Source organism: Lepus europaeus, chromosome 7, assembly GCF_033115175.1.
Source record: "Lepus europaeus isolate LE1 chromosome 7, mLepTim1.pri, whole genome shotgun sequence".
NCBI lineage: Eukaryota > Metazoa > Chordata > Mammalia > Lagomorpha > Leporidae > Lepus > Lepus europaeus.
Genome location: NC_084833.1, coordinates 5,693,227 through 5,716,884, shown reverse-complemented (window position 1 = coordinate 5,716,884; position 23,658 = coordinate 5,693,227). Strand labels below are relative to the sequence as shown.

General features: G+C 62.1%; 3 protein-coding genes across 3 annotated transcripts; 2 read left to right on the top strand and 1 right to left on the bottom strand.

Moving 5' to 3' along the window:
* The first annotated feature begins 39 nt into the window (after positions 1–39).
* Positions 40–1,402, top strand: BANF1 (BAF nuclear assembly factor 1). The gene is made up of 3 exons (XM_062195807.1): positions 40–141; positions 683–821; positions 944–1,402. Exons 2-3 carry the CDS (start codon positions 699–701, stop codon positions 1,088–1,090), a joined length of 270 nt encoding a protein of 89 aa, XP_062051791.1. The 5' UTR covers positions 40–141; positions 683–698; the 3' UTR covers positions 1,091–1,402.
* Positions 1,403–8,585: 7,183 nt separating this feature from the next.
* CST6 (cystatin E/M) lies at positions 8,586–9,790 on the top strand. Its single transcript, XM_062197757.1, has 3 exons — positions 8,586–8,825; positions 9,202–9,327; positions 9,643–9,790. Exons 1-3 carry the CDS (start codon positions 8,586–8,588, stop codon positions 9,724–9,726), a joined length of 450 nt encoding a protein of 149 aa, XP_062053741.1. The 3' UTR covers positions 9,727–9,790.
* Positions 9,791–11,899: 2,109 nt separating this feature from the next.
* Positions 11,900–22,791, bottom strand: CATSPER1 (cation channel sperm associated 1). Its single transcript, XM_062196085.1, has 15 exons — positions 22,639–22,791; positions 17,876–18,020; positions 17,054–17,682; positions 16,568–16,745; positions 15,692–15,904; positions 14,985–15,098; positions 14,719–14,872; positions 14,426–14,517; positions 13,858–14,001; positions 13,720–13,783; positions 13,533–13,605; positions 13,385–13,445; positions 12,301–12,376; positions 12,026–12,140; positions 11,900–11,926 (listed from the first exon to the last, which is right to left on the bottom strand). The coding sequence occupies exons 1-15, from the start codon at positions 22,789–22,791 to the stop codon at positions 11,900–11,902; spliced, it is 2,238 nt and encodes a 745-aa protein (XP_062052069.1).
* Between the last annotated feature and the right edge of the window lie 867 nt (positions 22,792–23,658).

Sequence of the window (23,658 nt, the reverse complement as noted above, 5' to 3'; positions counted from 1 at the left end):
GGATAGACGCGCCCAGTTTGGCTACTTTTGAAGGCGGCTCCCGCGGCGACCCGGAAGCGGAAGTCGAGGAAAGTTCTAGTGGCTCGAGCGGCGGGAGCGGCCGGGTGGCGGGAGGAGCCGTTGCGGGAGCCGGAGCTGCCGGTGAGCGCGGGCCGCGGAGCAGGGCCGCGGCTGCAGGCCGGAGGAGGCGCGCGGAGGCGGGCGGGCCGGAGGACGCGGGCTCGGGCCGGGCCGCGCGTGGGAGCCGTGGAGCGCGGCGGGGGCGGGGCGGCGCGCGGCGGGGGCGGGGCGGCGCGGCGTGGACGCGGCGGGGCTGCGCGTTCGCGCGCGAGTGGGCTGCGGCGGCCGGGTGGGGCAGGGCGCGGCGCGCCACGTGACTGTCCGGTCCCGGGCGGGGTCAGCGGCTTTGCCCAGCCAAGGTCACAGGAGGAGTGGCAGCTCCCGGGCCCGGAGTCCGCGCGCGCCACCTGTTAGGCCGCGAGGGTGATTCCTTCTGGGACGATGGCCAACCCAGCTCCCGCGGGAAGTGGCGGGGTTTCTCCGCGGAATAGCGGGGGAAAGACCCCCGGGGCCCCGTTCTCTCCTCGGGGAGAGCTCGGGGGACTCGCCTGGCGACTGGCCCGGCTTCCCCTCCGCGTGAGCTGCCCGCGGGCCCTAACCCGGCTTCTCTTGGGATTCCCAGAGTAAACCCGAGCAAGATGACAACGTCGCAGAAGCACCGGGACTTCGTGGCGGAGCCCATGGGGGAAAAGCCCGTGGGCAGCCTGGCCGGGATCGGCGAAGTCCTGGGGAAGAAGCTGGAGGAAAGGGGGTTCGACAAGGTGTGGGGTGGCCGCCGGGCCGGGGCGGGGGCGCACGCCCGGGGACCACCGCCGGGGCCTGGGACCCTGAAGCCGGAGAAGCGGCCCCGGGGGCACTGGCCAGCTCTCCCTGTGTTTTGCAGGCCTACGTGGTCCTTGGCCAGTTTCTGGTGCTAAAGAAAGACGAGGACCTGTTCCGGGAGTGGCTGAAGGACACTTGTGGCGCCAACGCCAAGCAGTCCCGGGACTGCTTCGGGTGCCTCCGGGAGTGGTGTGACGCCTTCTTGTGAGCCGCCCGCCCGGGGAGCCCCCCGGCCTGGAGTCTGCAGCCAAGAGGGGGCTCCGCCCTGTGCGCCTCAAAGGAAAAGATTGCTGTCTGTGTTCACCTGCGACGCCCGCCCGCCCCCGCGGGTCCCCGCCCTCACCATTGCCATGGCTCCGGAACTCACTCCTGCATGCAGCTCCCTTGGGTCCCCTGCCAGTCCCACCGCGACTGTGGCTTCCCGGCCCCCCTCACCTGCGGTCTGTTTGCCATTTGGCTCCCTTTGTGGCAGAACCGTCACTGTCCCGAGTTTTTAAATCAATAAAGTCAGTGGCCTTCACGACCGCGCTCCGTGTGTCGCGCAGCGAGTGGGCCGGGAGCCGCGGCTCCCCCCGGGTTCGCTGGGTCTCACTCCTTATCAGTGAACACCGAAACTGGCAGCCACCCCGGCCACGTGGGCCTCGGGCAGGTGCCGCCGAGTGTCCCAATCCCTGGGTGACGCGGGAGAGTGTGGGCTGATCTCTTCCTGGGAGGCAGACAGGTTGTGTCGGAGCAGCTGTCTGTCAGCAGCCGAGCTCGGCAGCACCTGGTGGAAAAGGCAGTGGGAGTCAGGTGCCAGGGAGAGGGTGGACCGGATGTGGGAGAGAGCGCCTGCCAGTCATCACGTCACCCGCCCCAGCCTCTGTGTGCCCTGTCACCTTTAGGAGGGGGAGCGAGTGTGGGCGTCACAGCCGAGTTACACTTGGACTATGTTTCAGCCCTGGTTTTTTTTTGTTTTTTTTTTTTTTTTTTGGAGGGGGGATGGTATAGAGATCTCCCATCGAATGGTCACTCCTGAATGCCCCCCAGCACCCTGGCCTGCGCTAGGCTGAAGCCAGGAGCCTGGAACTCAACCTGGGGCAGGGACCCAAGTACCTGCGCTGTCACCTGCTGCGTCTGCACAGACCAGCAGGGAACCGGAGCCAGGAGCGGGGCCGGGGCTGGAGCTGAGGCCCTCTGATAACGGAGCTAGCATCCCAGTCGGCGTCTTGACCACTGTGCCCTCCCCTTTGGAGTAGTTACCTTTTTTTTTACGATTTATTTATTGGCTGGCGCCATGGCTCTCTAGGCTAATCCTCCCCCTGCGGTGCCAGCACCCTGGATTCTAGTCCCGATCGGGGCGCCGGATTCTGTCCTGGTTGCCCCTCTTCCAGGCCAGCTCTCTGCTGTGGCCCAGGAGTGCAGTGGAGGACAGCCCAAGTGCTTGGGCCCTGCACCCGCATGGGAGACCAGGAGAAGCACCTGGATCCTGACTTCGGATCAGCACGATGCACCAGCCGCAGCGTGCCGGCCACAGCAGCCATTGGAGGGTGAACCAACGGCAAAAGGAAGACCTTTCTCTCTCTCTCACTGTCCACTCTACCTGTCTAAAAATATATATATATTTCAAAGTTAAACAGGAGAGGCAGAGAGAGAGAGGTCTTCCATTCGCTGGTTCACTCCCCAGATGGCTGCAACAGCTGGAGCTGTGCTGATCCAGAGCCTGTTCCGGGTCTCCCAAGGGGGTTCAGGGGCCTAAGGACTTGGGCCATCTTCCACTGCTTTCCCAGGCCACAGCAGAGAGCTGGACAGGAAGTGGAGCAGCTGGGTCTCCAACCGGCGCCCATATGGGATGCCAGCACTTTGGGCCAGGGCGTTAACCAACTGCACCGCAGCGCCAGCCCCAGAGTTATTAATTTTAAAGGCAGAGTGACAGAGACAGGCCTGGACCAGACCTGAAGCTAGGATGTTTGTCACTTTCCGAATGGCCACAATGGCCAGGGCTGGGCTCTATCCAGGTCTCCAACATGCGTGGAGGGGCCCGAGGACTTGGGCCATTCTCCACTGCTTTACCAGACGCGTTGGCAGAGACCTGTATTGGAAGCAGGCGGCTGGGCCGTGACCTAGCACTCTGATGAGGTGTGCTGGCATTGCAGGTAGTGGCTTAACCCGCTGTGCCGCGGCGCCAGCCCCGTGTGGACCAGACCTGAAGCTCGGGTGTTTGTAAACATTTTCCTCCGCAGTAATGTTTTCTCATTTACAGGTGAGGAACCTGGGACCCGGGCCAAATGGTTTGCCCTTGGACTTGGTGGGGTAGACAGGCTTGAACTCAAGATGAGTCGGAAGCCCGGGTGCCTGGGAGCCTCCCTCAGCCTCGGTTTCCCCTCTCAAGGGTGGTTGTAGGGACCACGTGGAATGCTGGCTGTGCCACGCCGTGTCTGGGAGGAGCGGCTTACCAAGTAAACAGATCAGTTTTCTAGTGAGGTGCGCGTGGTAGATACTAAAATCCAGTGTAGAGGCCGGTGCTGTGGCCTGGTGAGTTAAGCCACCACCTGCAGTGCCACCATCCCATATTTGCACCGGTTCAAGTCTCAGCTGCTCCACTTCCGCTCCAGCTCCCTGCTAATGCGCCTGGGAAAGCCATGGAGGATGGCCCAAGTCCTTGGGCCCCTGCACCCACGTGGGAGACCCTGAAGAAGCTCCTGGCGCCCCTGCTGCAGCCATTTTGGGGGGGGGGGTTGAGCCAGCAGGTGGAAGATGTCTCCTTTTCTCTCTCTGCTTTTCAAATAAATAAATCTTTTTTTAAAAATCCAAGTATAAAAATCAGGATAGTTTTAAGACGCTTTTTAATACTATTACAAGAGGGATGAGTTTGAGAGAAAGTTGAGAGTATGAACTTCTGCTCACCTAGAACATAGCGTGAAGACAGCCCAGCCCGGGAGAGGGTGTCTGCAGTGGGATCTAGACCGCCACATCGGGTCACAAGCGGAGCTTCAGCCCAGACGCAGGCACAGAGCCCCTGGGCTCGAGCCCCGCCTCCTCCTCCGTCCAGCTTGCTTGGGGCAGCAGGTGAGGGCTGCAGGACCTGGCCCCTGCGCCCACGGGGCAGACGGGCGCTGGGGTCTGGGCTCCTGGCTTTGGCCTGGGCCAGCCCTGGCTGTTGGAAGCATTTGGGGAGTGAGCCAGTGGGCTGACGCGCTCCGTCTGTCTCTGCCGTTGAAATAAAATGAAGACAAGTGGAAAGGCAGGTAATATAATAGTAAAGTGGGTGAGAGCGGAGACAGCCACGAAGATAGCCTGACTGAACACGCATGGGCAAAGGGTCGGTTTTACTGGTAATCAAATACAGATGCCACCCAAAGCCACGCAGCACCAGCCGTTGGTGGGAAATGGAGCAACAGGAACTGGAATCAGGTGGGAGTGGAAGTTGGTATGAGCACTTTGGGAAAACAGTCAGGTGTTACTTAGTAAGACAGACACACCCTGTGAGCCAGCAATTCCACTCAGCGCGGCCTCCAAGGAGCTCGTGAACACCTGCGCCGGGGCCTGGGAATGCTCACAGCCGCATTCCTCGGGCGCCGCTGCCGATCCCTCGGTGGGTAGCGCAGCGGGCCTCCCAGTGGAGCTGCAGGGCCGGAAAGCGACCAGGTCGCTGTCAGGGCATCAGGCATCTCAGCGGAGCGAGGGAAACCAGAGAATGTTGCGGGGCCGACGCTGAGGCACAGTGGGCTAAGCCTCCGCCTACAGCGCCGGCATCCCGGATCCCGGCTGCTCCTCTTCCGATCCAGCTCTCTGCTCATGGCCTGGGAAGGCACTGGGCCCCTGCACCCACGTGGGAGACCTGGCAGAAGCTCCTGGCTTCAGATCTGCCCAGCTCTGGCCGTTGCAGCCATCTGGGGAGTGAACCAGTGGGAGGAAGACCTCTCTCTCTCTGTCTCTCTCTCTCTCTTTGTGTAACTCCACCTCTCAAGTAAATAAATAAAATGTTCAGAGACAATGGCGTGGTGGCTTCCCATGAAGTGTATTCTTGCTTAGGGATCCCTCCCTAGGTGATAAAACTAACAAGGAAGTGTTTACTGCAAAAGTCAGTAGTGATGGGAGAAGTGGCGATTCCCTGTGGGGGGGGAGGGGACCGCGGGCGGAGGCGGCGTTTCCACTCTCCACCTGCCGCTCCGGGGGTGGAGCGCTGTCATCCTTGCTAAAGGGGAACCTGTATTCCGTGTCCTTTTCTAGAAGACTAAAGTGCAGCCCTGGGGATGGAACGATTTTGCACAAAGTCAGAAACTAGACCTGTCAGCGGGGCTGGGCCCGCCTGCGGGTGCTCAGGACAGGAGGGCTGCCCGGGCATACAGACCCGGCCCATGTCCCGATGCTTCCAGCACTCCGGGGGTTCCACTCTGCAAGGCCATGGAGCACCCTCCTCCAGGAAGCCCACCTGGCTGAGGCACGGGGACCCTGTGGCACGCTGCGTCTCGTGCCACCCCTTCCTCATGTGTCATCCCAGGCCCACCGCCGGGCCGCGGTGCCGCAGGGGCTGGAACCTGCTGCCTCGCGTCTTCTGGGTGTCGAGACAGGGACTGTGACAGGAGGCGCCCACACTGTTCCTGGGTCAGTCCTGGGGCAGCAGGGGACAAGGGACATCTGGAATAGATTCTCAGGGCCAGCCCAAGCCAGCCTGTAGGCCAAAGGCACCACCGCCTGGAGAGCCGGCCGGGCGAGCGGAGCAGGTGGTGAGCTGCCCGTGGGCTGATTTAAGCGTCGGCCGCAGTGCCACCAGCTCCTCTGGGGGCACGGGTAGGGCCGGGAAGTCAGCAGTGAGGGGCCCGCCCCTCTGCTGCCCCAGGCCAGAGCATGTGGCCCCTCAGCTTGTCCGGCAGTGGGTGCTCAGATCCTGCCGACAGCTTGGGGTGAACCCAACGCAGGCCCTCGGGGGACCTGAAAGGCTCCCACCCTAGGAGAGGAAGCGGGGCGGGGGGCTGCCTGGACAACTCAAGCCCCAGACACCTCCAGACAGCGTGCAGGGACCCCTCCCCAGCATGGCGCTCCCCTCGGGGACCGGGCTTTTCCTCCGGTCACTCCCAGCCTTGACTGATGATGACCTTGAAGACCCAGCCGGCCGTGGTTCTGCGCAGTTCCTCCTCCACTCCCGCAGGGGCCTGGAGTGACGTTGCTTCGGAGCCATGGGCTTCAGTCCCTGTCGGTGGTGAAGTTCCCACGGAGCCCCGGGCACTCGGGAGCCCCACTGCAGGGCGAGCGTCTGTCGCTGTTGGATCCCGGGTGTCCTTGTCCCGAGGGGATGTGACGGGACAGGAGAGGGAAGTCCCCTGTCTAGCTGAAGGCTCAAGGAAGAGTGTTCTAGAAACAGCAAAGGCCCTGGAGGGCAGGGTCCTGGGGTTAGGAGGTGTCAGGGCGTCTGAGCCGCAGGCACACTGCCGAATGTGCCTGCCTCGAGCTCACGGCTGGCCCAGGCCGCCTTGTAGGAGCCAGAGCGGGCTGGGTAGGATGTGCCCAGCCCTGGAAAACACCCCCCAGGACATCGTGCCCCAGCAGCCTCGCACACCAGGACGTTGCTGGCATGTGGGTACCCCTGCAGGCCTCAATGCCACCTCCTCCCTGTGGGAAGAGGTGCCCATCACGGCTTCTGCAGGCTGTTGTGAATGGGGGATCTGCGTGGGGACCCCGGGGCTCAGCAAGAGCCTGGCGGTCGTTCGTTCCCGTCCCGCTGCTCCACATCCTGCTGTGTGACCTCAGACAAGTGCCCTGACTTCTCTGTTCACCTGTCACCTGTCTCCCCCGGGGCTGCCTCCCCCCACCACTTCCCCGGGTGCCTGCCTTGGCTCTCGGCTCAGGGTCCCCGCCCGGCCTCGGCCTCCTGGTGCAGCCAAGCCCAGGTCAGCTGCCCCACCGCCGAGGCCTGTGCTTTCACGGCAGACACTGGACCCGCTGAATGACAGAGACTGCTCCTTGGAATCCTCGGGAGGTGACGGCCTGTCTGCCATAGCTGGGCCAAGGGGGGCGGGTGGCTGGACTCTGGGTCCCACGGGAGACGTCATTTCCTGTTGTGGCCCAGGGATTCCAAGTAGCACAGGCGGGGTGGGGGTGGGGGTGGTGGTAAACAGAATGCCTGCTCCGGTCCCGATGACAGCTCCGGCTTACTAAGCGGCAGGTGTTTATCAGGGACTGTAAACCACTGTCTCCAGCCAGCGCTGTGGCGTAGCCGGTAAAGTCGCCACCTGCAGTGCCGGCACCCCATATGGGCGCCGGTTCAAGTCCCAGCTGCTCCACTTCTGATCCAGCTCTGTGCTATGGCCTGGGAAAGCAGCAGCAGATGGCCCAAGTGCTTGGGGCCCTGCACCTGCCTGGGGGACCTGGAAGGAGCTCCTGGCTCCTGGCTTTGCGTCAGCCCAGTTCCGGCCGTGGTGGCCATTTGGGGAGTGAACCAGCAGATGGACGACCTCTCTCTTTCTGCCTTTCTCTCTCTATGTAACTCTTTCAAATAAATAAATAACTCTTTAAAAATAAATAAATAAGCCCACAGTCCCTTCCAAGCCCCAGTTAAGACCCCCTAGGGATCCAAGCACTGGTAATATTTTTGTGCCCCGAAGATAAGAAACCCTGGCCTTCGGCAGCGTGTCACAGGTGGGACAGAGTGCAAACACGGGCAGAGAAGTCCAACAAGGGCCAGACTTCTCAGCGCTGTTTTTAAAGCAGCTTTTATTCATTTTGTTTATTCGGAAGTCAGAGGGACAGAGTGAGGGTTCTGTCTCGTGCTGGCTCACTCTCCAAACGCCAGGCTGAGGCCAGGAGCCGGGGGCTCAGTTCCGGTCTTCCATGGGCAACCGGAACCTAACCCAGAGCCATCGCCTGTCGCCTCCCGGGTGTGCAGGAGCGGGAAGCTGGAATTGGGCACAGAGCTGGTGCCTGAACCCTCCACTCCGGTACGGGATGTGGCTGTGCCGACGGCCTGTCCTGCCTCCGATCTGTTTTTCAGACGCTGATAGTTGGATTCTCTGCGCCCGTGGGAGACCCAGAGGCTGGGACAGGCGTGGCACCGCGCCTCACCTGTCCCGGGTCAGCGGGTGGACAGTTGGCCTGCAGCCCCATGCATCCGGGCAGCTCTCAGCCTGTGGGCGCTGTCTGGTTTCGGCCACAGCTGTCAGGGACGGCTGCCTCGGTGTCACCGTTTGCCGTTCACCAGCTGGTGTCCCTGGGCACGTCTGTTCGGCGTCCCTTCTGTGTCCCGAGTGGGCGCAGAGGCGAGTCCCACGGCCATAAACAGCCCGGCTCGGCAGGTGGCCTCTCCTACCCACCTGCTGCTTACCTAGCACCCACCTGTATCAGCTCGTGGGGCGCTCACAACAGCCATTGTACAGTGAGCAGGTAGGGGACGCCCCCTCCCCAAGGTCACCCAGCTGGGACAAGGTGACAGCCCTCGGTGAGCTCGCCCCCCGCGGAGGCGCTTGTCCTCTTTGCAAAGAGCAGGAAAGCGTGGGGCATAGGGGGCCCCCCCCGGACCTAGGGTGCCCCCCAGGCCTCATCGCGCAGGGGCCCCTAGAGCCTGGCAGCACCCGGACGCCCAGAGGGTGCCACAGCCTCCCGGCACCCGCCCCCGCCCCCGGCTCCTGGCCTGCGGGGGCGCAACACGGCGGCGGGCGGGGCCGGGCGGGGCCGCGGAGCGCATAAAAGCGGCGCGGGCCGCCGGCAGCGCACTGACTCCGACGGCCATGGCGCGTCCGAACCTCGCACTGGCCATGGGCCTGGCCCTGCTCGCCTTCTGCCTGCTGGCGCTGCCCGGGGACACCTGGGCCTGGCCCCGGGAGCGCAGGACCGGAGAGCGCCAGAACCTGTCGCCCAGCGACCCGCAGGTGAAGAAGGCGGCGCAGGCGGCCGTGGCCGGGTACAACATGGGCAACAACAGCCCCTACTTCTTCCGCGACACCAAAGTCATCAAGGCGCAGAGCCAGGTGAGGAGGGGCCGGCGACCCCTGCGCGGGAGGGGCACCCGAGGAGCTGTTCACAAACGCGTGCCCGACATCCACGGGGCGGTCTCCGGATTTCAAAGGCAACTCCAGCCCCCCTGGCTTCCCCCAGGCCCTGGCGGGGTGGGCAGTGGCAGAGGGGCAGCAGAGGGGGGCAGTGGACAGCGCGCCCTGCACCGGCTGCCCAGGCTAAGGGAAGGTGTGCGCAGGTGCCAAGCCTCTGCCTTTCCCTCTGGGTACCCCCAGCAGCGCGCCCCCTCCCCAAGGCTGAATTGAGGCCAGAGCAGCCAGTGGGTCCCGGACGCTGGGAGGCCGGGGAGGGGGTGCGAGGTGGGCACTCCTGACCTGCGGCCATCCCCAGCTGGTGGCAGGCATCAAGTACTACCTGACCATGGACCTGGGCAGCACAGCCTGTCGGAAGAGCATGGTTACTGGAGACCACGTGGACCTCACCACCTGCCCCTTGGCTGCAGGGGTAGAGGAGGAGGTAAGAGCCCTGGCCCCCAGTGCCAACCCCTTCGGAGCCCAGCCCGCCCTCGCGTGTCCATCCTGAACGAGTCTGGCTGGCCAGGCCTGGCCGAACCTGTCTGACCCTCTGCTGACTCAGCCTCCAGACCAGGCTGGGCTGGGGAGGCGGCGGTGCGGTGGCTGGGGCTTCCCCAGGGTGCGGAGTGGCGGGGAGGATGTGGGCTGTGCAGCAGCTGCAGACCCGGGTCCTCGGGGCAGTGACTGCCCGGGGTGCGGCAGGCGGGAGGCAGGCAGGGGAGGGCTGAGCCTTGCGTCCCCCGTGCTCTCTCTGCAGAATCTGCGCTGTGACTTCGAGATCTTGGTCGTCCCCTGGCAGAACTCCTCCAGGCTGCTGAAGCAGGACTGTGTGCCACTGTAATGGCCCCGGGCGGGCGGCCGCCGAGGGCAGCTTGGGCCCCGGCCACAATAAATCCCCAGCATGCTTCCTGCCTTGGTTTCTTTTCTTTCTTTTTTTTTTTTTTAAAGGATATTTATTTATTTGAAGGCAGAGTTACAGAGAGACAGAAAGAGAGAGAGAGGCAGAGAGAGAGAGAGAGAGAGAGGTCTTTCATCCACTGCTTCACTCCCCAGATGGCTGCAATGGCCAGAGCTGTGCTGATCTGAAGCCAGGAGCCGGGAGCTTTCCGGGTCTCCCAGGTGGGTGCAGGTCCCCAAGGACTTGGGCCATCTTCTGCTTTCCCAGGCCATAGCAGAGAGCAGGTTAGGAAGTGGAGCAGCCAGGACACGAACCGGTGCTCATATGGGATGCCGGCACTGCAGGTGACGGCTTTACCTGCTACGCCACAATGCCGGCCCCTGCCTTGGTTTCTTCTGTGCACTGCACGCCCCCACTCCCAGGGCTGGCAGCAGCCTGTGTCCTCTGCCCTCGGCCGACAGGGCGCCCCCCAGAGGCGGTGCTGAGGGTGCAGCCCCAAGATCTGCAGCCCCCCAAACATTCCACCATCAGATGCACAGACGCCCAGGGGTCTCAGGGGCGGGGAGTGGGGACAGCTCGGAGGCATGAGGTTGGCTCCCAGCCTGGGAAGACTCCCTGCTGCCTGGGGCCCACCCCGGCAGGCAGAGGGACCGGAGAGCGAGGACAGCATCTTGCTTCACCCCAGGGTGCCTCCCCCAATACCCTGTCCCCCTTAGGAGGGGCTTGGCGGGGAGCCCAGGGGGAGCGAGCTCAATCTGCTAACGGCAGGGGGAATGGGGGACAGATCCAGGCGAATGTCGCTTACAGAAAAACAGCTGCAAGGTTGTGAACCTAAACTTGTGACTGCTGCCCCCCACAACACAGCGCAGCCCCGCCAACAACCCTCAGCAGACAGACAGGGGCGCAGCCGGACGTGCCTGAGCAAGAAGCCCCCCCAGGTCTACCCCCAGACCCTGAGGGGAGCAGGTGTTCACCCCCCAGCTGCCTTCAGGGGGCAGTGAGGTGTGCACAGGAAGGTGGACCTTCTCTGGGGAGGAGTGACCCCTTTAACACAGCAGTCAGACACACACAGACCCGCCACGGACGGGGACATGCACCTCACATACCCCCCCCACACGGACACACCACGGGAGAGCGGAGGCCGTGGGCGAGCCGGCCCCCGGTGTCGGTCAGTGACCCCACCCCACGTGCATTTCCTCTGTACCATCTATTCCTGGGCCCTGGGGGAGCCTCCTCTGGGGCTGGGGGGGGACAGGGTGTGGGGGTGCTGCTTCTGTCCTGCAGCCCTGGGGAGGGGACGGCAAGACTGTCACCACCAAGGCCCCACTTCTGCCTCTGGATGGGCCTGCCCTGGAGGGGAGAGGCCAGGGCACACCACGTGAGACCCCTGCCCCGGTGGGGAGCCCCCAGCGAGGGCTGGACCCTGCCTCGCTGCTGGGTCTCCAGTGCCCAGCACAAGCCACGCCCACCGCCATCCCCGGCTGAGGGCACGGGGGCTCCGGGCATTCTGCCCAAGCTGGAGCCGTGAGTAGGGGGAGCTCCTTTAGGCCCTGGCACAGGTGGTGCTGGGAGCAGCCCCCAGCCTCATTTCCTGCTGCCCCCTCCCCACGAGGCCGGAAGGACTCGAGCTGTCCCAGCCTTCCCTGCCAGTCTGTACCCACGGGGGCTCTTGTAGTCTATGCCCAGGCAGGGCAGGGGCTGGCCATGACCTCTGACCTCTGGGTTTGAGATATCCCTGGCCAGCAACACCTTACACTGGATCTGGGGGTCCTGGCAGGCCCGAGTTCCTGGGCTCTGAGCTCCCCTATACCTGGGGCCCAAGACCCTGACAATCCTGCGCTATCCCAGCCTGTTCCTTGGCTCCTGGCCCCTGGGCAGGTTTCTGGCGTACCGCGCCTCCCAGCACAGCTGGCCCTGGGCCTGGCCCTCTGCCTGCGTCACCCTCCTTCGGCTCAGCCAGTGAGGACACGCACAGCCACTGGGGCTAAAACCCTGTTGGGACGCCCGGCCTGCAGGGCCTGGACAATCATGCCAGCAGATCTGGGACCCGTCCCGGTGGCCTCTGGCTGGGCAGCTTGGAGCGGCTGACGTCCGTGTGTCCTGTCCCCCTGCCGGGTCACTTCCTGAAGTCCTCTTCTCCGGCCTGCAAGGGGAGGGGGGAGGTGGCTGAGCCAGGACTGCCCTCCCCAGGGCCGCCTCCCCCGACCACTGCCCCCCGCCGCCCGGGGCCCGGCGGCCTCACCTCGAAGGCGGTGTCCACAATCTCGTCGATGACGGACGCCTGGGAGCGGAACTTCTGCTGCTGCTGCTCCACGCCGGCCACCAGCTGCAGGAACTGGAACAGCAGCTCCCGCTGCCTGCGCCAGGGGCACAGCTGGGCTTGCTCGCCCACCAGCCGCCCCACCCCACATCACCCTAGACGCCCCCCTTTTTCCAGTTTGTCTCCTTGGCTGGGGGTAAGGAGGCCCCGGGGCTGCCCCCCGCCCGCCACGCCCCGGGCACTGGTTCTGAGCTCACTTCTCGGTCATGGTCCCGAACTTCTTCTCCAGCAGCTGCCTCTGCATGGTGCCTTCGCTCCGGATCTCCTCGGGCTCTGGGGGAGGGGCAGGGAGGCGAGGTCACCAGCACTGTGATGGGAGAGGGGTGCAGGGAGACGGCGGGGGGCGCCGCTCAGCGGCAGGGCAGGTGCTGCTCGCGAGGGCACGTGGACGGTGGGCAGTCTGCACGTTCCTTTGCCCGTCCAGCTTCCCTTCCCTTGTCTTTGGGTGAAAGTGTCCCAGGTTTCCTTGGGAACCACCCTTCTACCTCTTCTCAGCCCTGGGGGGCCGTGGCTAAGGGCTGGTCCAGCAGAGCGGCCCTGCAGGGATTGGCTCGGATCTGGTCATGTGATTCAGCCGAGAGCCAGGGATGGTGTTTCTGGGACAGGGTAAACCCTGTTTCTGCGGGGAGGGCAGAGCGCTAAGGAGCCCCAGTGCCAGTCATTTGAATCCTGGATCCAGCCATTCCTGCAAGCCCATGCCCCATCAACTTGCTACGTAAGCTGAGCCAGTGAACCATCAGCTGGTCTGCCCTGAGCGTCTAGTCGGGGTGGAGGGCACGGGTGCGGGGCGAGGGAACCCCGAGGCCCTCGGGCCCCCGACAGTCCTAACGGTGGGGTTCTGGGGTGCAGACTCTCGGGTCCTGAGAATCCCCAGACAGGAAGCCCAGCAACGGGCTCAGAATGAGAAAGCCAGCATGTGGAAGAGTGAGCACGGGAACGCTCCTCTCTGTGGAATCAGCCAGGTGACCCTGGACAGCGCGGCGGCCACAGGGCCCGCGGAGGCACCTGGCCCCATCCTGCGGAAGAGCACGCGCTGTGGGCTTCCCGAGTCGTTGACGGAAACGGGGTGGGGGCGGGGGAATCACAGTCGGGCCAAGCAGCGGCTCACACATGGATCTCTCATGATCGGCTTCGCAGGCCTGGGGAGGGTCGTCCCAGAGCCCTGAGAAGCAGCTGGGAACTCCACTGTGTCTGGCTGCGGAAGGAGGCTGGGGGGCTTGGAGAGACCCCTCTCCGCTCCCCAACGGGAACAGGTAGGGCCGGGGCGGGGAGGGCCGGTACCTGCTTGGCGGAGCTCCGTCAGGGAGTCATCCAACAGGTTCTCCTGGATCCGGGCGGCCCTCTGGGGAGAAGAGGCCTGGGTCCTACTGGCCCCGAGCCGCCCACCCCCGCAGCAGCCGGCCCCCTCCTTGTGGTCCCCGGGTGGTACCTCCTGCCTCACTTTCTCCAGGCCTTTGAGCAGAGCCATCTGGAAGTTGTCCACCAAGACCGCAATCACCAGGCTGCAGAGGGAACGGGGGGGGGGGGGGGGGGCTCAGCAGGGAGAGGCCCGGCTCCCTGCCCTGGGCTCCGTGGGGCCCGACGAGGGGAGGGCGCTGGGGCGGGCGGGTGCTCACTTGAGGAAGATGAAATACTGGATGATGATGTAGACCATAAGGATGGGGATGATGTACCAGGCGCCTGGGCGGGAGACAGGGGTCACCTGCCAGCCGGCGGCCCAAGCCTCAGGGTGCGCCAGCCAGCCCGTCACCCACCCTGGGCCCGGTTGTCCATGTAGATGAGGGACCAGTCGTCCAGGGTGAGCATGGTGAAGAGGGTGAACAAGGTGCTGAAGATGTTCTGGAAGCGCTTGGGGTCCGACTTGCGGAACAGTGCGCGCAGGACCACGGAGAAGAGGACTGGCTGCTCAGGGCCACCGTGGTGCTCACTCGGGACCCCCCCACCGCGTCCCTGCCCCCATGTCCCTGCCCCCACCCCGCCAGGCTGCCCACAGTGCTCACTCGGGACCCCCCTGCCCCCACGTCCTCGCCCCCGCGTCCCTGCCCCCACCCCGCCAGGCTGCCCACAGTGCTCACTCGGGACCCCCCCACCCCTGTGTCCCTGCCCCCACCCCGCCAGGCCGCCCACAGTGCTCACTCGGGACCCCCCCACCCCTGTGTCCCTGCCCCCACCCCGCCAGGCCGCCCACAGTGCTCACTCGGGACCCCCCCACCCCTGTGTCCCTGCCCCCACCCCGCCAGGCTGCCCACGGTGCTCACTCGGGACCCCCCCACCCCTGTGTCCCTGCCCCCACCCCGCCAGGCCGCCCGCGGTGCAGGATACAGAGGCAGGTGAACATGAGAATGAGGATGGCCGTGATGGACGGCAGGGACCGGGCCAGGGTCCCTGTCACCTCGTGGAGGCTGGTCAGGAAGCTGTGGGCACAGGAGAGGGAGGCTGGGGCCGCGCGGGGGGACCCTCGAGTGGCCACAGCCGATTCTGCCTTGAAGATGAGGAGACCGGTGGGAGGCAGTGGCCGGTGGGAGGCTCATCAGCCTCCCCCCCCCCAGGAGGGGCAGGGCGGATTCCCGGGGGCTCAGGCCAGTCCCCACCCCTCCCCCGCGGGGCTGGCTGACCTGAGCCTGCGCAGGACCCTGATGGCTCGCAGGGCCCGCATGCTCTTGAAGACCTTGAGGATCCGGAACAGGCTTTGGTGGTAGAAGGAGTAGGAGAGGGAGTTGAGCTGCATGAGCGTGAAGTCCAGCACGGCCACCATCATGATGCAGAAGTCTGGGGGGCGGGGGGCGCCTGAGCCAGGCCGGCTGCCTCCGGGGCCCTCTCTGACCCCCAGCCCCCCCCCCCCCGCAGGTCAGCAGCCCCCTCCTGGCCCCTCCTCACCCACCCAGATTGTTCCAGAAGTCCCGGAAGTACGAAAAGCCCAGGGCGATGATCTTGAGCAGAGCTTCCACCATGTAGGTGCAGAGGAAGATGCAGTCTAGGATCAGGAAGTGCCACTCTGCGGACACCAGGGGCTCGCTCAGCCCCCGCAGCCCCGGCCTTGGCCCTCACCACGGGTCCTCACACACGTCCCAGGCTTTCCCAGGCTCTGCCCTAAGTTGCTGTGTGACTTAACCACTCTGTGTCCCGGTCGTGTCTGCGAAATGGGGATAACAACAGTGCCCTGGGCAGACGTGGGTGTGGGCGGTGAACACATTGAACACAGTGCCCAGAGCAGAGCCTGGGATAGTCGGCTTCTGGCCGGTCCTCTCCTTGACCCGTCCGCGGGGTGGTAGGGGCCAGCCCTCCCAGGCTGTCCACTCTTACCCGCCCAGGGCCTCCTCCTTGAGGGTCTCTGCCCAGACCCTGGGCTTCCCACCCAGAGCGGCCTTTTTCAGAACAGGTGCGCCACCTGTTGGCCGCAGCCGCGAACGGCAAGCCTCCGGCTGGGCGGCGGGGGTTTTTAGTCCTATGGCCAGCAGACCCAAGCCAGCCTCACTGGAGACTCGGACACTCCTTCCCAGGGCTGGGGAGCAAGCAAGCCCGGCTCTGTAAATCTCCTGGAACAGCATCAGTGACCTCCTGCACTGAACAGGGCTCCCTGGCTCTTACCGCCCCGGATCTCCACTTCGGCGAAGGTCTGGGCCACGAGCATGGTGGTGTTGAGGCAGACGACCAGGAAGATGAACGTCTCAAAGGCCAGGCAGTGCGTCAGCTTCCAGAGCATTCTCTGGAGGCCACGGAAGAGGACTACTAATTTCTCGCACCACCACTGGAAGCAGCTCTCTAGGTGCAGCTTCTTGTAGCTCCGTGGGGTCCGGCGGGCTGTTTGGGGCCGGAGGAGCAGGTCTGTGCAGGCACGCCCAGACTGGGGTGGGGCCCAGTGTTGCTCCACTGTCCACTCCCTAGGGTCCTGCGCTGGTTTGGGGGCCGCAGGCTCAACCCCTTCCCGTGCCTGATCTCAGCTTGTCTGGAATTTGGAATCAGCTTAAGCAGACTTGGGGGTTGCCACCGCCACACCTCCATGCCTGTCTTTGCCCGTGTGGCAGCTTAGGGCAAACCGGAGCCTCCAAGCCACTCCAAGCAAAGCCTCCCTCGCCCTCGAAGAGCCTGCCCAACCCCCATCTCCTCGTGGCCGCTCCTCCCGCCTGCGGCCAGGGGGACCTCTCCACCCTCTGCTTGTTCGGGGGCTTGTAGCCACCGTGGTTCCCTGTTCTGACGTGGACGACCCAGGGCCCTGCCAGAGGGCCTGTGACAGCCTAAGTGGCTGCTCCCAGCCTTAGGGCCACTGTCCACTGGAACCAGTGCTTGTGAAGTGGACGTGCAGGTGAGCCAAGTGGTGAGAGAATAAAGGCACAGCTCCACTCAGGGCGCAAGGGCCGGGCTGGCGAGCGTGGGGGAAATGCCTGTATGGGTCAGACCTCGACAGCGGCCGAAGGGGCAGGGGGTGGCGGAGGGAGGTGGCCCCGGGGCACAGCACAGACTCACTTTTGCGCTTCCGAAGTTGTTCGCTGTCTTCAGTGTAGTTCTCCAAGTCTTTGGAGCTGCTCTCCTGGGAGTACACCTTGCCGGAGATGGCCACGTGGGACGGAGCAGTGCTGTGGCCAGAGCTCCATCTGTGTGCATCGGCGTGGGGGATGGCAGGATGGGAAAGGTTGGAAGAGCCCTGGGAGGTGCCAGGGACAGACTGGTCGGAGGGGCTCCACAGGTAGTCCCTGTGGCGGGGGTCGCTGTGTGGGTGGTCGTCAGGTTGCCTGGGACGCTGGTGCTTGCTTCTGTGGTGGGGCCGCTCGCCATGGGGGTGCTCAGGGGCATGGTACTCCCGGTGGTGAGGTGTGCCGTGGTGGGAGGACCCGTCCAGGGAGGAGCGGGAAACGTTGTCTCCGTAGCGAGGGTGCCGTCGGTGCGGGGAGCTGTCATGATGGTGGGCCCTGGTGTGCTTGTGGTGGAGCTCCTCTCGGTAGGAAGGCTCACCGCGGTGAGGCAGCCCTCCACGGTGGCCGTCCTCAACGTGGTGGTGGGGCCCTCCACGGTGGCCGTCCTCAACGTGGTGGTGGGGCCCGCCGTGGTGAGGGGGCTCGGCGTGGTGGTGGGGCCCTCCACGGTGGCCATCCTCAATGTGGTGGTGGGGCCCGCCGTGGTGAGGGGGCTCGGCGTGGTGCTGGGGCCCGCCGTGGTGAGGGGGCACAATAAGGTGATGGGGCCCACCATGGGGGTCAGGCTCAGCATGATGCCGGGGCCCACCGTGGTGAGGGGGCTCGGCATGGTGGTGGGGCCCTCCATGGTGAGGGGACTCGGCGTGGTGGTGGGGCCCACCATGGAGGTCAGGCTCAGTGTGGTGGTGGGGCCCGCCATGGTGAGAGGGCACAGTAAGATGATGGGACCCGCTGTGGGGGTCAGGCTCAGCATGGTGATGGGGCCCACCGTGGTGGCTGGGCTCAGTATGGTGGTAGGGTCCACCATGGTGGCCAGGCTCGGTATGATGGTGGGGTCCACCATGGTGAGGGGGCTCGGTAAGGTGGTGGGTTCCACCGTGGTGAGGGGGCACAGTAAGGTGGTGGGGTCCACCGTGGGGGTCAGGCTCGGCATGGTGGTGAGGCCCACTGTGGGGAGGGGGCACAGTAAGGTGTTGAGGCCCACCGTGGGGAGAGGGCTCGGCATGGTGGTAGGGCCCTCCGTGATGCACCCTGTTGCCATGGTATTGGTCATCATCAGAGCTGTCAGTGTAGGAATGGTGGGAGGAGGCAATGCTACGGGAGGGGCTCAGACCAAGGGACGTGGGATGGTGGGCCTCACGGGGGGCATGATGGGAGAAGGCACGATCGTCTTGGTTGTCTTGGAACTCACGAGGGTGCCGCGGTCCGCCGTGAGGACGGGCTAAGTCGCGGTGCTGAGACGCTCCCCCGTGGTGGCGGAGGGCCCCACCGTGGCCTGGCCTGTGCTGTGGGGGTGACGAGTGGGGGCGAGTGGACACATCCCCGCCGTCGGGGTCTGCTTCATTTTGACCCTTTTCAGACATGGAGTGCCGATCCAGGGCTCTGCTGGGAACCTCGCAGGAAGAGAACTCAAGCCTGGGGTGCAGCAGGCCCCTGTCTGGGTTCTGCTTCTGTCCTCGCTCAGTTCAATACTGGCTGTGGCACTGGGTTCCGGGAAGACCTGACCACTCCCCTGGAACTCCGCCCTTTGTGACGTCAGCAGTAGGCCTGCAGGCGGCTCCCAAACACCTCTGGCAGGCGAGAAGCAAGGGCGACTGTGTTTGGGTCTGCAGCTGGGCATGGATGTCTGCTCTCACCACTCTCTCTCTCTCTTTTTTTTTTTTTTTTAAGATTTTATTTAGTTGAGAGGTAGAGTTATAGACAATGAGAGGGAGAGACAGAGAGAAAGGTCTTCCATCCGCTGGTTCACTCCCCAAAGGGCCGCCACGGCCAGAGCTGCGCTGATCCGAAGCCTGGAGCCAGGAGCTGCTTCTGGGTCTCCCACGTGGGTGCAGGGGCCCAAGCACTTGGATCATCGTCTGCTGCTTTCCCAGGCTCATTAGCAGGGAATTGGATCGGAAGTGGAGCAATCAGGACTAGACCCGGTGCCCATATGGGCTGCCCACTGTGCCAAGGACCCAGAGATTAATCAATGTACATACAGCCAACTGATTTTCTGACAAGGTACCACCAGCACACATTGGAGAAAGGACAGTCTCTTCAACAAATGGTGCTGACAAAATTGGATATAGGCAGAAGACCCTCTCTCACCATATAGATGCACAAGGTGACTCCAAACCTCAGTGTAAGATCTGAAGCTATGAGACTGCTAGGGGAAAACGTAGGAGAAGCACCTCAAGACGCTGCTGTAGGCCAAGCTTTTCTTTTCTTTCTTTCTTTTTTTTAATAGAAGACTCTGAAAGCAAAACTGGACAGATGAGAGTATATCAAACTCAGAAGCGTCTACACAGCAGAATAATCCCAGCAAAATGAAGAGGCCACGACAGAAGGGGAGGACTTATTTGCAAGCTATTTATTGGACAGAAGATTAATATCCAGATTATGAAAAAAAAAAAAAAAAAACTCAACCACACAAGTTTCAATCCAGGAACTGGTGTTGTGGCACAATGCGCTAAGCTGTCACCTGCAGCGCCGGCATCCCATATCCAAGCACTGGTGTAAGTCCTGGCTGCAGAACTTCTGATCCAGCGCCTGCTAATTGCCTGGCAAAGCAGCAGAGGGTGGCTTGAATGCTTGGGTTCCTGCCACCCGTGTGAGAGACCCAGATGGAATTCCAGGCTCCAGGCTTCAGCCTGGCTCAGATTTGGCCATTGTGGCCATTTGGGGAGCTTCCTTCAGGTCTCCCAGGTGGGTGCAGGGACCCAAGTACCTGGGCCATTCTTGCTGCTTTCCAAGGTGCATTAACAAGGAGCTGATGGGAAGTGGCACAAACAGAACTCGGCCCAGCACCCCCACTGCAGGAGGTGGCTTTACCCGCTACAAAACCACAGTGCTGATGGCGCCACGGCTCACTAGGCTAATCCTCCGCCTGCGGTGCCGGCACCCCGGGTTCTAGTCCCAGTCGGGGTGCTGAATTCTGTCCCGGTTGCTCCTCTTCCAGTCCAGCTCTCTGCTGTGGCCCAGGAAGGCAGTGGAGGATGGCCCAAGTCCTTGGGCCCTGCACCCACATGGGAGACCAGGAGAAGCACCTGGCTCCTAGCTTTGGATCAGCGTGGTGCGCCGGCTGCAGTGTGCCGGCCGCAGCGGCCATTGGGGGGTGAACCAACGGTAAAGGAAGACCTTTCTCTCTGTCTCTCTCACCATCCACTCTGCCTGTCAGAAAAAAAAAAAAAAAAAAAAAAAAAAACCCAGAAAACCAAAAAAACAAACCCACAGAGCTGGCCTGGAAAGGGGAATTGTATTCACTCTTGATGGGTTGTCAACTGGTGTAGGCAGTACGAAAAACAGTATGGAGGCTCCTTTAATACAAAACAAAAGCTAGAGCTGCCATGTGACCCAGCGAGGCCACTGCTGGGTTCTTTTCCAAAAGAAATCCGTCTTCCCTCCAGCCCGCACCGTCTTGTCAACTTAGCTCTGTTCACAGTTGCCAGGCTGTGGAGTCCACAGAGGAGTGCAGAAAGAAAATACGGCAGGTATACTCCACGGGATGATATTCAGCCACAAAAGAACAATGAAATCCTATCATCTGTAGCAAGATGAGTGGACTCAGAGGACACTGGGTTAAGTAAAATAAGCCAGACATAAAATTGACAAAACTGGGGCCGGCGCTCTGGCTCGGGAGGATAATCCTGCACCTGTGGCAATAGCGTCCTGGCTGCTCCTCTTCCAGTCCAGCTCTCTGCTGTGGCCCGGGAAAGCAGCAGGAGACGGCCCAAGTCCTTGGGCCCCTGCACCCGTGTGGGAGACCCGGAAGAAGCTCCTGGCTCCTGGCTTCGGATCAGCTCAGCTCTGACCGTTGTAGCCATTTGGGGAGTGAACCGATGGATGGAAGATTCTCTCTCTCTCAACTCTTTCAAATAATAAAAAAATCCTCCAGGAACTTTTCTCGATTGTTCATTAGCTAATGACGTGAATGGTTCCTTTGTTGAGCTAAATACTGGTTTGGAGTCCTGAAGAATTATTTCCCCGGGGTTTCGGTGCTATCCACAGACTGCCAGCCACAGACATGGCATGCCTTTTTTTTTTTTTTTTTTTTACAGGCAGAGTTAGAGAGAGAAAGAGACAGAGAGAAAGGTCTTCCTTCCATTGGTTCACCCCCCAAAATGGCCGCCATGGCTGGTGCGCTGCGCAGATCCGAAGCCAGGAGCCAGGTGCTTCTCCTGGTCTCCTGTGCGGGTGCAGGGCCCAAGCACTTGGGCCATCCTCCACTGCCTTCCCGGGCCACAGCAGAGAGCTGGCCTGGAAGAGGGGCAACCGGGACAGAATCCGGCGCCCTGACCGGGACTAGAACCCGGGGTGCTGTCGCCACAGGCGGAGGATTAGCCTAGTGAGCCGCGGTGCCGGCTGATGGCATGCTTTTACAGTTAATCTGCTGTATGAACGTTTCCTCCAGTGTTTTCTGAAATTCAGGCCATGAGTGGGCACCCTTCCCCCATGGAATCGCTAGCGTTTTACGCTTTGGGGACCACGTGGTGTCTGTCTCAGTCCCTCGGCTCTGCCCTGGCCGTGCGTAAACAGCCACGGACAATAAGTAAACACACAAGTGGCTGCTGTTCCAATAAAACTTTATTTACAAAAACAAGTGGCAGGCGCCCGTGTGGTGGTGTAGCAGGTTAAGCCTCTGTCTGTGACTCCAGCTCAGGTACTTGGGTCCCTGCCACCCATACGAGAGACACAGACTGAATTCTGGGTTCCTGCTTTCAGCCCAACCCAGACTTGGCTGTTGCAGGCGTCTGGGGAGTGAATCAGTGGATGGAAGACCTCTGTCCGTGTCTGTCTCTTTCTCTGCTCTTCGAATAAAATGAAAATAAAACATTTAAATGACTGTGGCTTTTTTTTCTTTTGTCCTTTAAAGTGACATCAATTCAAAGAAAGAAGAAAAAAAAAAAGGGTGCAGCAAAATGGTTGGAATTGGAGGACTTCAAGCTGAGGGAAATAAGCCAGACACAGAAGAACAAATACCATGTGTTCTCCCTCATCCGTGGGCGCTGTTTTTTTTTTTTTTTTTTAAGAAAATGACAAGATGTCCGCCCACGGCTCCCTCTGCCCCTTCTGCCGCTCCTCTGCCTCTCGGGATGGGACCCCGGCTGCGGCCACGACACAGGGCAGCCTCTCTCACTGACGGCAGCAGCACTGGCTCACGAAGCCTAGTTCCGTCACCATGCTAATAGCCCTACCTTGGGGCCAGAATGTCTCCGCTCCGGTTCTGAGGATATGGCTTTTCCTGTCGGTGGGAGGGTCACGGCTAAAGGCAGGAAGACGATGGCCCGTTAGCCTCTGGCCAGCAGCGTGTGCTGATCAATACTTATTTATGAGTCAGCTTTTTGTTACGACACTGAAATAGCCATGACAAGCTACTGATGAAGGAAAGAGGTTAATTTTGGCTCAAAGCTTTGGAGAGTCACGGCCAAGGTCAGGTAGGCTGCACTGATTGGCGTGGCTGTCCGGTGAGGCTGGAGGGTGGCAATGGCGGCGTGTGCGTGTGTGTGTGTGCACGCGTGTGTGTGTGTGTGTGTAGGGATGGTGACGTGGTGAGCCAGGAAGCAGAGGTGCTGGACCCTACTCAGCTTTGTAACCAACCCGCTCACGAGAACCACCTTCTGAGGGCACGTCCCCGAGACGTAAGAATCTCCTCCCGGGCCCTCTGACTGAACACCACCATTGGATAGAGTTTTCACCCCTGAGTACCATGAACACGGCCTTGGGAGTTTAAGTACCTGCCCGAGAGGGAGCCACAGCCTGTCCAATCCGCAGCGGCTGCGGGAGCCTGAAGGGAACGCCCCCACGGCCCTGTCTCTTCCTGTGGGTCCTTATCTCCTAGTGTGGTGGCAGCTCCAGGCGTGGCTCGTCCCAGGGAGCCGCTCAGCTACCTGGGAGACGGCCCGTTTCCCACAAGCCACCCACTCTGTCCGGCTTCCGCTCCTCCAGGGTGAACTCGTCCTTCTCGGCAAGAATCCGGATGGGGTCCCCCGTGAATCTCTTGGTCACGTCAAGCACACGGGAAGGCGCTGTAGCTGATGGCAACACTCCTGGGTGTTCCTGTTCAATTTCTGGCATGCGTCCTGGATCTGGTCCTCAAATCCACCCCTGAACATTTCGTCCGCTTTACCCAATAAGACCTCCCCGAAATACTGGGGAGACAGGCACCTGTGCGAGGCACGTTGGACTTGGGGTCAGGAAGGCTCGCCACGCTGGGGGCCTCCATCTGCACCTCCTGCCTCAGCACACGCGTGCTGCCCCACGCAGGTGTGTCAGGAGACACACGTGTGATCTCTCATTGCCATGGCCACCTTTTGTGTCTGCTGGGCCAGTGGTTTTTCTTTTTTTAAGATTTATTTATTTGAAATGCAGTGTTGCAGAGAGGCAGAGGCAAAGACAGACAGAGGTCTTCCATTCACTGGTTCACTCCCCAAACGGCCACAATGACCAGAGCTGGGTCAGTCTGAAGCCAGGAGCCTGGAGCTTCTTCCGGGTCTCCCACGCAGGTGCAGGAGCCCAGCGACTTGGGCCATCTTCCGCTGCTTTCCCAGGCCACAGCAGAGAGCTGGATCAGAACTGGAGCAGCCGGGACTTGAACCTGCACCCATATGGGATGCCAGCACTGTGGGCGGCAGCTTTACCCGCTTTGCCACAGTGCCAGCCTCTTTCTCTTAAAGATTTGTTTATTTATTAGAAGGCAGAGTTGCAGAGAGCTGAAGAAGGGGGGGGGTCTTCCATCTGCTGGTTCATCCCCAAGTGGCTGCAAGAACCCGGGCAGTGCCAGGCCCAAGCCCGGAGCCAGGAGCTTCTCCTCAGTCTCCCATGTGGGTGGCAGGGGCCCAAGGACTTGGGCCATCTTCTTCTGCTACTTTTCCCAGGCAATTATCAGGGACCTAGACCGGAAATAGAGCAGCTGGGACATAAACCAGCACCCATATGGGATGC